This window comes from Rutilus rutilus (genome assembly GCF_951802725.1).
Source record: "Rutilus rutilus genome assembly, chromosome: 9".
Classification (NCBI taxonomy): domain Eukaryota; kingdom Metazoa; phylum Chordata; class Actinopteri; order Cypriniformes; family Leuciscidae; genus Rutilus; species Rutilus rutilus.
In genome coordinates, this window is record NC_140223.1 from 34245743 (window position 1) to 34258310 (window position 12568).

The 12568-nt window shown below is 38.0% G+C and overlaps 1 protein-coding gene across 1 annotated transcript; it reads right to left on the bottom strand.

Annotated features, from left to right (window-relative positions):
- Positions 1 to 8485: 8485 nt before the first annotated feature.
- LOC311297394 (sterile alpha motif domain-containing protein 3-like) lies at positions 8486 to 11892 on the bottom strand (the record flags this gene model as incomplete). The annotated part of the gene is made up of 5 exons (XM_084419639.1): positions 8486 to 8824; positions 9096 to 9188; positions 10028 to 10183; positions 10264 to 11310; positions 11827 to 11892. The coding sequence occupies 5 exons, from the start codon at positions 11890 to 11892 to the stop codon at positions 8525 to 8527; spliced, it is 1662 nt and encodes a 553-aa protein (XP_084275765.1). The 3' UTR covers positions 8486 to 8524.
- Positions 11893 to 12568: the final 676 nt, after the last annotated feature.

Here is a 12568-nt window from a genome sequence, read left to right on the forward strand (position 1 = left end):
GCACTCAGCTCGGGATCAGACTCGGGCAATGCTGGCGCGCCCGAGGGCGGCAACACAGCCGAATCCTCACTTCCCGAGGACTCACGCCCACCTTGTGATGCAGCGATCGACATTGCATCCTCCTCTGGAGCTCCAAACGAAACACGCGGGACCTCAGTAGAGGGACCAGCGGTCTCAGTCTGAACGCTCGCGGGTACCAGTGCTGGAGAGGGGTGTGTGGACCGTGGACGTGTCGGCGGTATGTCCCACACAGTCACCCTCAGGTCACCCCGGCCACCAGCCGAAGTACTGGCTCCCGAGGAGTCAGTAGATCGGGGTGTGGGTAGGGGGACTCTCGCTCTAACAAGCTCATTGAGTCTCGACCGCAGCATGGAGATGGTCATGTTCCCGCAATGGGAACATGAGTCATCCACGAACGCTGCTTTAGCGTGATCAACGCCCAAACACGCTAAGCAGAGATCGTGCCCATCAGAGAAAAACACATCGCGACCGCAACCAGAAGTGCACGGGCGAGGCATCTTTAAAAAGACGTGCCGCGTGCAATGCTCTTTTTGTGAGAGGAAAAACTCCGCGGATGCTGAAGCGAACAGGGAGAAATCACACTATCTGTCAGATCACTGAGCAGATCAGCAGGGTAGTGAGCACTCGCTGAAATCGCCGTCACACCAACACCGGAGAGTTCGCTCGTCTCGAAGGGATGAGAAGAATAACTCAGAATTTTGGCTTGCAAGGAGTGGAGAAGGTCTCGGCTCCGAAGCGAAAACATATCTGCATGTTGCCAGCGTACTTCCTTATATACCCCCTGCGGTGGGCGGAGATACGCTATGCAAATTCCGCAGACCCATGGCATTTCATTGCCATTGGCTCGTTTTATATACTCGAAGGTGATAGGCTTCTAAGCGAAACCCCAATCGTCGTCATCCGACGTAACTCGGAGTGACCACGAAAGGGAACTAATGTTAAAGAGTCAAGGGTCAAAAGCCCAAATAAAGCTGACACTAATCACGATTCTGGTGACTTTAAATGAAACATTCATTGAATCGTCAACACCAAAACATGTTACAGTATTTCACAATTGCTAAAACACTAAACCCCATTCTCTGAACCCAATGCTCAGTGGCCTAAACCCATTTGTCGAATCAGTCACTCTGTAGGCAAAACCTTAAACAAGGTCAGGTAGTTAAGACACTGTTTGCAAATCTCATCCACTCTTTTTGCAAAACTCTAAACACATTCTCACTCACTAAAACACATTTTGCACTGTGTTGCAAAATGGTAAATACATGTGGCAAAAGTTAAACACAACTACAACACCGCTGTCATCGTTTACACACAACAACTCAAAATTGTTCACACTTGTTTCTAATGATGTGATCAAATCAATTGTCTAGAATATAAGCCAGTTCAGAGTACACATGGGGCCCAGGTACGTTGAATGTTGATTCCAACAATGGATGGAAACAGTGTGAGAGGCAGAGGAGGATGAGTTCGTGTAAGAGGTGGTGGACGAGGAGGAAGAGTACAAGGACAACGAAGAGCAAGATCAAGAATAGTAATTTCAGATCAAATTCGGGCAACTGTGATAGACCATGTTCTTGTTCATGGAATGACAATGAGGGAAGCAGGACAAATAGTACAACCCAATTTGAGCAGATTCTCTGTGGCCACCATAATCAGGACATTCAGAGAAGAGAACAGGTAAATGTATTGTTTTTCTAATTTTTGCGACTGAAAGTTTACTGTATACATTTGATACAGTACATCAGTTTGTCAGGGGACTGGGGAAAAAAGAAAAAAAGATTTACAATACATTTTACATATGAATGTGATGTCCATTACTATTGTTACTGTATGTATACATTTGTAAGAGCATTTCCCTTTTGTAGAATTGCAAGACTACCAAATGAGGTAGTCATTCCCTTTGTTCTCCCAACAGCATGAGTCTCTCATTGACTTTGATTTTGCAATTGCACAATATTTTGTGTAATATGCTTTTCATTTAGAGTTGTCTTTCTTCTTTGGGCTTACTTTATTTTTATACTGAAAATTCAATACTGTATTACTTGCAGTACTTACAGTATGCAATATATTTGCTGTACTGAATTGTGAATTATTTACTTTTATTTATGGCAAAATTATTTTCTATGTGCAATAAACATTTTTTTTTCTTCTCTGTAACTACATGCCCTGGACGCTGTGTTCTCAATTTTTTGATGTAGTGTCTAATGAATGCTGATGAGTGTTTATATATTGACTGGCTGTGTTTATGTTTTGAAAGCATTGTTTGATTTTGAGCACAGATCAAATGGTTTTGAGGCGAGTGTTTGATTTTGCCAGAAGAGTCAGGGGTTTTGTGAATGTAGTTTAAAGACTGGGTTTTGTGTTTAAAGTTTTGAGAATATGGGTGAAGGTTTCAATAAATGTGTCTTAGCAATTGTGAAATACTGTAATTCTCAATAAGAGCTTCTGTAGACGTCTGACAGAAATAAAGTTAATCTGGTTATTAATAACAAGTGAAAGCAGCATTAGAAAAAGACATTGAAAAAGAGGCATGATGTGATTGACTGCCAAAAAATACCAGTTAATCGTTATTTGAACGTATTGCTTTTATGGGATACCATATAAAATATACCTATGATTTTTTTTCATAAACACAAACTCTCCTCCACCCAGTGCTATTCTATCCAGAGTTAGATTTTAACACACATTGTGTGTTAAAAATATACACAACATGTGTCAAAATACCATCAACACATGCTGTGTGTTGTTTTTTAACACATCTCTTTTTAGAGTGTAAGACGAGTGTATATCTCTCTCGTCTCAGTGCGTGCAATCAATCGCTCTGGCGCGCGAGATGAAGTTATACACCTCCACACTGTTTATACACTGTTATACACTGTTTAAACACCTCCACGTTTTCGAGTAAAAAGGATAACTATAATGTAAGGCGGAATAGCACTTGGGAGCACTTCGACTCGGCGCAGTAAAAAGTCACGCCTGAAAAATCCTCCCCCTCTCACTTCTGTCATTAGAACCAACGTGACTTTTTACTGCGCCGAGTCGAAGTGCTCCCAAGTGCTATTCCGCCATACATTATAGTTATCCTTTTTACCCGCTTAGAAAAGCGCCACGTTTTATTTTGTCACCATACTTGGTCGTGTAACTACTCGTGTAACTGTATTTAAATAGGGAAAACGTGGAGGTGTTTGGTTGCTTCTAACTTCATCTCTGTTTGGTCCCTAATGAATGAACTGGGCTAAGCTAAGTGCTATCAAAGTGTCGCCGCGTGCCAGAGCGATTGAGTGCACGCACTGAAACGAGAGAGGTATGTATCAACTTGTCCTAGTTAAGGGAATAACATAGTTTAATATGAAAAAACGGTGGAGTGTTCCTTTAACAAAACACATTAAAAATGTGGCACAGTGGGTAAAAATCTTGTAACTAAAAACTCACTCTGATAACCGCAAGCTATTGAACACTTAAATTTTTTTTAACATATAAACGTACAAATGTAAAAAAAATGCTTAACGCTAAAACAAAATGCCTAACTAGACAACCACTGAAAAAGTATTTTTTTTTGAAAAGCCAGTTTTTAAAAAACGTACATCGAAAAGCATACTCCTCTCCCACTCCGCTACCGCTCGCTTCGTCCGCCATTACGCTCTGCCGAAAAGAATTATGGGATAGGTAGGACGGGAAAGGATCCACCAGACCCATCCTTCCAATTCGGGGAAAAGGAGGACGTATTTGTGGGCCGTATTTGAAGGATCCTACGAATTTGGACAGTTGCAGGACAAATGAGGTAAAAAATTGTGACTATATGGAAAAGGGAATGATCAAGTTACATGGTACAATTGTATTTATTTCATCCCAGTAATTCCATGGAAATAAAAAGGCTTCCTTTTACAGTACAGTTTCACTTTACTTACTGAGTAAATTGTCATGTTTTCCTTGGTAACGTTGCAGGACATACTAAAAAAAAAAAAAAAGTGACTATGGAATAGGGAATGATATAATAATAATAATAATAATAATAATAATAATAATACCTTTTATTTATGGGCGCCTTTCAAGGCACTCAAGGACACCTTACAATATAGAACAAAGCAATAAGTACAAAACATACAAACACATCGATGCTACACATCATACAATCATTTCATTAAAAGCTATTCTAAAAAGATACGTTTTTATCTGAACTTTAAAACAGGAAATTGAATCCATTTGGCGAATGTGCAAGGGTAATGCATTCCACAGCTTAGGCGCCACACAACTAAAAGCTCTACCACCAAAGGAACTCATCTTGAAGTTTGGCACAGACAGTAAGTCTGCAGAAGATGATCTCAAAGATCTAAGAGGTGTATACAGATGAAGAAGATCTGACAAATATTGAGGAGCCAGATTATGAAGTGCTTTAAACGTAAGGAGTAATATTTTATAATGTACACGAAAATGAACAGGAAGCCAATGTAGATGGTAAAGAATTGGAGTTATGTGTTCAAAAGAACGTGTATGAGTTACAATTCTGGCTGCTGAATTCTGTATTAACTGTAGTCTGTGAAGCTGTTTTTTCGGAATCTCACATAAAAGGGAATTACAATAATCAAGCCTAGATGTAACCAAGGCATGAATGAGAACTTCAGTACAGTGTTGAGAAAGTGAAGAACGAAGTCTAGTAATATTACGTAAGTGAAAAGATGCAGTACGTGAAATATTATTAATATGGGAACTAAAAGAAAGCAAACCATCAAAAATAACGCCAAGACTTTTCACCTGGCTAGAGAAGTTAACCGGGCAATTATCAATGAGCAAGGGGAAAGATTGAGCTTTAGATAAAGCAGACCTAGATCCAACGAGAAGGGCTTCAGTTTTACCTGTATTTAACTTTAAAAAATTATTAGTCATCCATATATTAACATCCTGCAAACATTTAGTAAGGTTAGAAGGGGGATGAGAAGCATTTGGTCTTGTGGATATGTATACTTGTGTGTCGTCGGCGTAGAAATGAAAATAAATACCATAGGAACGAAAAATATAACCGAGGGGTAGAATATAAATAATAAATAAAAGCGGACCCAAAACAGACCCCTGTGGAACGCCGTGAGTGACCGAGACAGGCTCTGATTGAGCAGTCTTAATCATCACAAACTGTTTTCTGTCACATAGATAAGACGAAAACCAAAGTAAAACATTATCAGCTACTCCAATGCAGGCCAATCTTTCGAGTAATACTGAATGGCTAATAGTGTCAAAGGCAGCACTAATATCTAAAAGAATAAGAATAGACAGGAAACCAGAATCAGCAGCCAAGAGAAGATCATTTGTAACCTTAATAAGAGCTGTTTCTGTACTATGATTGGATCTAAAACCCGACTGAAAATGCTCATAAATGTCGTTATCTTGCAGATGTGATTCTAGTTGAGTTGCTACTATTCTTTCAAGGATTTTAGATATAAAAGGCAGGTTAGAAATGGGCCTATAATTATTTAGATCATTAGGATCGGCACCAGGTTTTTTGAGAATTGGAGAGATAGAGGCCATTTTTAATGATGAAGGAATAGTAGCAGAAGATAATGAAGAACTTACTATAGCTGTAATAATAGGAGAGATCGAATGAGTACAAGACTTAACTAAAACAGTAGGTAAAGGATCGAGTGAGCAAGTAGAAGACTTAGACTTTGTGATCAACTTAGTGATGGAATCAACTGAAGGCAGCTCAAAGTTAGAGAAAGTTTTAGCAGGGGCAAAAATATGATTATGTCCAATTTGATAATCACTAGACATTAAGTCAGAATTAAGTAGTTCTTGATGAATATTGTCAATCTTAGATCTAAAAAAGATATGGTACAATTCCGGTAATACCATGGAAATAAACAAGGCTTCATTTTACAGAACAGTTTCACTTTACTTACTGAGTAAATGGTCATGTTTTCCTTGGTAACGTTGCAGGACATATGAGGTAAAAAAAATTGTGACTATATGGAAAAGGGGAATGATCAGGTTATATGGTACAATTCCGGTAATACCATGGAAATAAACAAGGCTTCATTTTACAGTACAGTTACACTTTACTTACCAAGTAAATTGTCATGTTTTCCTTGGTAACGTTGCAGGACATACTAGGAAAACAAATAAATAAAAATGTGACTATGGAAAAGGGAATGATATGGTACAATTCCGGTAATACCATGGAAATAAACAAGGCTTCATTTTACAGTACAGCTGCACTTTACTTACTGAGTAAATTGTCACGTTTTCCTTGGTAACGTTGCAGGACATTTGAGGTAAAAAATTGTGACTATATGGAAAAGGGAATGATCAAGTTATATGGTACAATTCCGGTAATACCATGGAAATAAACAAGGCTTCATTTTACAGTACAGTTGCACTTTACTTACTGAGTAAATTGTAAAAACATTTGCAAGAACATACCCAGTATTTAAGATGTGCCATGACATTAGGGAAAACTGTTCCTGCGGGGTAGTTACCAGGTAAGTGTAAGGTAAATTATTTGATAAACCCTCTATAAATGGGTGTAGCAATGAACAACAACTATGTAAGACAAGGTAATTTATTGGAAACTACCGTCTTAATTTCAAGATAGTAATAAATAAACATGGACTGTTACCAACATAACCCTAGGATAACTACAAACCTAACTTGAATTGATGGGTAATACTGCAGGTGTTTCTAAAAATAGTCTGCCTACATTCTGAGGAAGTACACAATTAAATCTGAGTTATTACCAACCTAAACAGGTAACAAGTACACAGTACTTTGTTGAGTTGATATTTAACAGTGGTGTTTTTTTCCCTGGTAGTTTCTCTGTAATTGCATACTAATCACCTTAAGTAATTACACACTAAAATACTATAATTTACCATATGCTTACCAGGTAAATACTTAGTAGTTAGTTTGTAGTTTCTCTGCATTTACATACTTGTTACCTGTGGTAATTACCAATAACCAACTATAACTTACCATATATTTAACAGGTAAATACCTAGTAATTAGTTTGTAGTTTCTCTGCATTTACATACTTGTTACCTGTGGTAATTACCAATAACCAACTATAACTTACCATATATTTACCAGGTAAATACCTAGTAATTAGGGGACTGTAAAAGAAAGGGTTACAGATGATTTTTATCATCTGAACACAACCACATGCTCATATTTTCTTTTGGCGTATGTGCCATAACAAATGTGTTTTATAAACACTCAGTTACAGCAGCCAGAGGAAAAACTGGTGTTACAAAGGCAAGGGTCAAGAGCCCAACTAAAGCAAACACTGATCACTATCATGGTGTCTTTAAATGAAACTCAATAAATCATTATCATCTAACCCTCTGTTCATTCTCAATAACAACTTCTGTAGACGCATGACAAAAGTCAAACTGTTTAGTTATAAGTGAAGCTGGTAATGCTGTTTGTGTAGTGGTTTAATCCTCCTCGGCTGAGATCTTTAGAGATTTAAACGTCTTTTATCTTGAGTTGATTTCATCTAAGGCTGTGGTTGGAAGTCAGTTGTAGTTCTTGTGTTTCTCTTTCCTTCATTGATTCTGCTCGTTAACAGCAGGTGTTAATCACTAATGCTCAATAATCACTTAATTAATCACTTAATTTATTGACTGCAATGTATATCTACTTTTAGTAAACTCAACTGAAATAAGTTCAGAGTACTCATAACTATTGTTTTTATAAACTTAATTGAATTGAGGGAATCGGTTTCCTCAAATGAAATGAGTTAGCTTAACTTGTTGGGTTTTACAGTGAATTAAGGCAATCAGTGTCCTCAAATGTAATAAGTTAGCTTAACTTATTGAATTTGACTTTGTATTATTGTTTTAGTGGATTCGATTAAAATAATTTCAGAGTACTCATAACTATTGTTTTTTATAAACTTAATTGAATTAAGGCAATCGGTTTCCTCAAATGAAATGAGTTAGCTTAACTTGTTGGGTTTTACAGTGCAGTATTTAATGTCTTAAAATAAATTAAACATGCAAATCACACAAAATAAAGCATTTAACTTTATTTTACTTTTTTGACAAAGGCTGCAAAGCCTGAAATGGAACAAAATGTGGCAAATCGACAAATGGAAAATCACTTTTAACAGGTCACTTTTTCACCTTTGCAACACTTCTTAAAAGATTTAAATTGTTCCTACATTTACTTTTGGAACATGCAACAAACCTCTTAAGAATAAAACTAACACAACACCAAAGTATTTTCTTTCTTTCCTTTTTTTGTAAGAGAGATTGCAATCTTCACAAAAGTTTCAAAAAACTTTCTTGATTTTTCACTCTTTGTAACACTTCTCTAAATATTCAAATATTTCTCTAAATATTTTTCCAACATTCTCTTTTAGAACATGCAACAAACAACATGAGAATAAAACAATACTACAATTACAACTACAACTAACACTGTACTAAAACCAGATGCGTTTGGCTAAACAGGTCTTGTGAACATACAGTATTTTGAGTCGTAATGGTCAGAACAACACCATCAATCTATTGTTTCAACAAAGAAGCTTGTTCTTCAGAGAGTAAACCTTTGGAGAAAGTTTGGCACTGTCTAGTTCCAGTAGAATCTTCTGAAAAAATTCAAATGAGTATCTGAGCTCTTTGGGGTAACTCAGATTGATTGCATAAATTAGGTCAAGTAGATAAACACAAGCCTTCGCAACACCTGACAACCCCGTCATCACCTCTATGCCTTCCAGCATTACCCCAGTCTGTAAAGGATCATCTGCTGAGCCACCTTTTGTGAGGATCCTCAATGTGAGCTGTTCCAGTTCCTCTTCATTCCCATAAGTATCCTTAAAAAAAAAAAAAAAAAACACAGCAAATCTGCATTTACTTGCAACATCACTTGTTATTGTTCAGATTGTTGCAAAAAATACATTGCATTGAAAATACATTGCATTGAAACACAGAATGAGAAAGAAACGTACCTTTATATTTTAAAATAAAATAAATCTCTTACAGCCTCTTACATCTAATTTGGTTAAATTAATTAATTGCCATTATACAAGTGGTTTATTTAGGTTTGGAGCTCAACTTGGTTATTGATCGATTTTAGATGCTCACCTGATAATGCTTGACGAGATTCTCAGGATTTTCCGAGAGGTAGACAATTAAGCATCGAATTACAACTTCTCTGCGTTTTTCCACAGGACTGGTCTGAAAAGTATACAAAATGTGGCTTTTCATGGTGCATACACACAAAACAACAATTATACAGAGACCCCATAGAGTTTGAGCATTATGTAACAAACTCATCTTCATTGACTGTATAACTGCTGATGGCAAATGAAGTTGGAAGCAAAATTAATTTTGAAAGAGAGCAGAAAAGTTCTGCTGCTATACACTACAACAATGATCTGAAAATTCTGTCATTAATTACTCACCCTCATGTCGTTCAGAACTTGTAAGACTTTCATTCATCTTCAGAACACAAATAAAGATCTTTTTGATGACATCTGAAAGCTTTTTGTACCTCCATTGGCAGCTGCACAATTGCAACTTTGACGCTTCAAAAAGTTCTTAACGAGATTGTAAAACTAATACATATAATTTGAGTGGTTTAATCCAGTGTTTATATGCGAGTAAAAGCCTAAATTAAATCTGTTCATCATATAAAGCGATCAAGTCTCTTCAGAAAATTTGGACTAAACCACTCAAATTATATGTATTAGTTTTTACAATCTCGTTAAGAACTTTTTGAAGCGTCAAAGTTGAAATTGTGTAGCTGCCAATGGAGGAACAAAAAGCTTTCAGATTTCATTAAAAAGATCTTCATTTGTGTTCTGAAGATAAACAAAGGTCTAACATATGTGGAACGACATGAGGGTGAGAATCAGTATTTTCATTTTTGGGTGAACCCACAAAATATTAGAGGTGTTTAAGCTGAGCCAGAAGTCAGCGCTCAAAATAAAATAAAAAAAGTGTTAAAATTTCAGTACCGACTTTGTACTAAAGTACTGTTACTTTTTACAACCCTACATAAACTATCCACATACCTGGTTTAGCATACTCAAAATTTCTCTAATTTGCTGTCCAGCTTTTCCTCCCTTGGTGCGAAACAAAGACAGAAGTGCATCCGAGTGTTTGTCCAGGTTTGCCATGAATGTTGTTTCAAGCTCAACAGCTGTCAACCTCCTGAATTCTTCTTTGACCTAAAAAGACAACAATACATTACTCAAAACTCAGACAAATTTAGAGCAGAATTAAAACAAGGAAATATAAATGTAGATACCTGAGAGGTGTCGAACAAAGCAGGCCATCTTTCCTGTATGCTTGCTATAGAAGGACTCTTCTCCACAATCTCCTTACAACGGTAGGAGAAAGTTCTGGACATTTTTTGATTAATATTTCTCCAGTTATCCCTTATCTTGACATCATCAAGAAGCTCAATCCGTTCTTGTTCTAGACTCTGTTCAGTTACTCCCACAGGATGTGGAGGGAGGTAGTTTATTTCTGCTTTCTTTGTTTTTTTTACAGCAGCAGGTCTTTTATTTTTCGCCGAATTCACTGTTACTTCTGGGCAACCGATACTTCTAAATTTTGACCGATAGTTTCCCATCTTGAATTTTAGTCTGGTTTGCCATCCATAGAATCCGGAGTATGACCCAGGCTCCTTTAAGCAAGGATGCTTTTGGATTAATGCCTCTGCAACTGAAGAAATTTGCTGGCTGGTCGGATATGCACAAAACTGGAAAATCTTTTCAGCCAATTTCTCTAGAATATCGGATTTGACACTTGGATTGTTCAGAGTAGTTCCATCATTTCTGAATGCATCATTAGCAGACTTCAGAACCAGCTCAGTGTCATAGGCAAACTCTGGAATTTCAAACGGTGATGGCCACGGCTTTGATCTTTGTCCATGACTGTCTGGAGAGGAGAGCAATACGGTGTCATCTGATGCGCCAGATGATGAGGGAGCTGAAGAGGCAACTGAACAGTCATCTGAACTAACTGGGGCATCAGAGGTAGAAGGGCCAGAACACTCTAAACTGTCAATTGTTGTTAAATGTATAGTCACTGGCTCAACTTGCACTACTTTAATAGTGTCTTTATCTTTAAGCTCAGATGTTGAAGTCAGAGAAAAGAACTCCTCAAAATCAGTGTCTTTGTAATGTAGAGTAAAGTTCCCTTGTATCTGAAATGTCTCTTTAACTACTGACTCCAACTTCACACAGGTATCTGGAATTCCAGAGGGCAGGTGAAGTTTGCGAATGGAGTTCTGATCAAGAATTACCCGTAATATTGCTGGTTCACACATGTCCTGTTTGAAAAAGAAACACTATTAGACAAAAATGGGACAATTCACACATACAAGATAATTGTCATTGTTACAAAGGGTTTGTATTTAGCACTTCAGGTAATAGATTTATATTAGTAGGGTTTTCATATTGAGAGTTGACAGATTCAATGACTATGGACTGTGAACGCCCCCCTGTGGAATAACGGAGTAATTGGAATATGCTGGAAAGGAAGTGCGTTAGTTGTTGTTATGAATCCGTAGAGTGTGGACTGCGGAGCTCACGAGAGATTGCCTCATTTCAGAAAGTGGTGTTATTAATCGTGTGCGTGCATCTAAAAAACCACACACACATACAAGTACACCCAATAAATCCTCAACGAAACCTAAGTGCATCTTCATTGCGTCCTGACCAGACGTACCACAGTGATTCATTTAACCCGAGCCAAATCGGTTACAACACAACAAATTGGTCCTTCGAGCCGGATTACGGTAATTGCTGTGGATGTGTCGAAGATGTTTTCAGACAAGACGACCAGAGAAGGACGGCCTGCTGACGTGCGTCCTAAGCGGTGAACACAGCCTCCAGCCTGGTTGGAGGATTATGAGGTTTCTCTCCCACATTACGACCAACAGACCCAAGCTGCTGCTACATTCCTTCATCCCAGAGAGTTACAGGCAAGTCAGACTGAAAGGGTAGCCGAGATGACCCCTCTCACGTATCAGTCATCGAGCGACGAGGCCATGTGGGCAGACCGGAGAGCCATAAGTCGTTCACCACCCACTGGGACAAGATATGAAAGCACACCTGTACTGCAACCAGTTACAACGGAGGATGTATCAGAGATTCTGAAAATGATGCAGCAGCTTAAACAAGAAAATCAACAACTTCAATCTACAGTTCTAGATATGCAACATCAAATGGTTATTAACAGAGCCTCCTCAACCCACCAAAGAGCAGTGCCTTTGCCACATGACATGTCTCATTAGACAATCTTCTACCTGAGGATGTGACAGAGAGATTTAAATATCAAATTCTCTTAGAACACTTGAAGTTTGAGGACGCTCTTCTCATTGCAGACTCTTATATCAATTCCAGTAGGCCCTATTCAGATACCATGGCAACTCTTGCTGAGCAATATGGGCAACCTCACCAATTAGCCTTGCGGCGGATTGCTGATTTAATGGATGACCCCACTATCCATAGTTATGATGCTAGTGGATTCAAAAGGTTTGCATTGAAAGTCAGAGCATTAGTAGGCATGCTGGACCAACTGGGGGATAGCGGCAGTGTTGAGTT